The following is a 207-nucleotide window of genomic DNA, read 5'->3' as shown; positions in this document are numbered from 1 at the left end:
CGGGGGCCGAGCCCCGCGACCTCCACTGCCTCTTGGTGACGGTGAGTGAGGCGCGCCGGTGACATCGTGATTCACCGGGGTGGGGTGGGAATGCTCAGAGCCACGTGTGGGGGTGACGATGACGCTGACCTCGTGTTTTTGCTTCCCCCCCCCTCCCACCCCAGAACTCGCACACGGACGCATGGAAGAGCCAAGGCTTGGCGGAGG

General features: G+C 66.7%; 1 protein-coding gene across 1 annotated transcript in view; it reads left to right on the top strand.

Moving 5' to 3' along the window:
- Positions 1 to 200, top strand: part of LOC104539499 (growth arrest and DNA damage-inducible protein GADD45 beta-like) — a gene marked incomplete at both ends in the record, with an annotated part of 358 nt that extends 158 nt beyond the window's left edge. Inside the window, 2 exons of the mRNA XM_010183038.1 lie at positions 3 to 41; positions 165 to 200. Of these exons, the coding sequence (XP_010181340.1) occupies positions 3 to 41; positions 165 to 200 (75 nt within the window). The remainder of the gene's footprint in view (positions 1 to 2; positions 42 to 164) is intronic.
- Between the last annotated feature and the right edge of the window lie 7 nt (positions 201 to 207).

The sequence above is a fragment of the Mesitornis unicolor genome, unplaced genomic scaffold, assembly GCF_000695765.1.
Source record: "Mesitornis unicolor isolate BGI_N332 unplaced genomic scaffold, ASM69576v1 scaffold45164, whole genome shotgun sequence".
Lineage (NCBI taxonomy): Eukaryota > Metazoa > Chordata > Aves > Mesitornithiformes > Mesitornithidae > Mesitornis > Mesitornis unicolor.
Note: the sequence above shows the minus strand (reverse complement) of the source record. Positions and strands in the feature narration are given on the sequence as shown.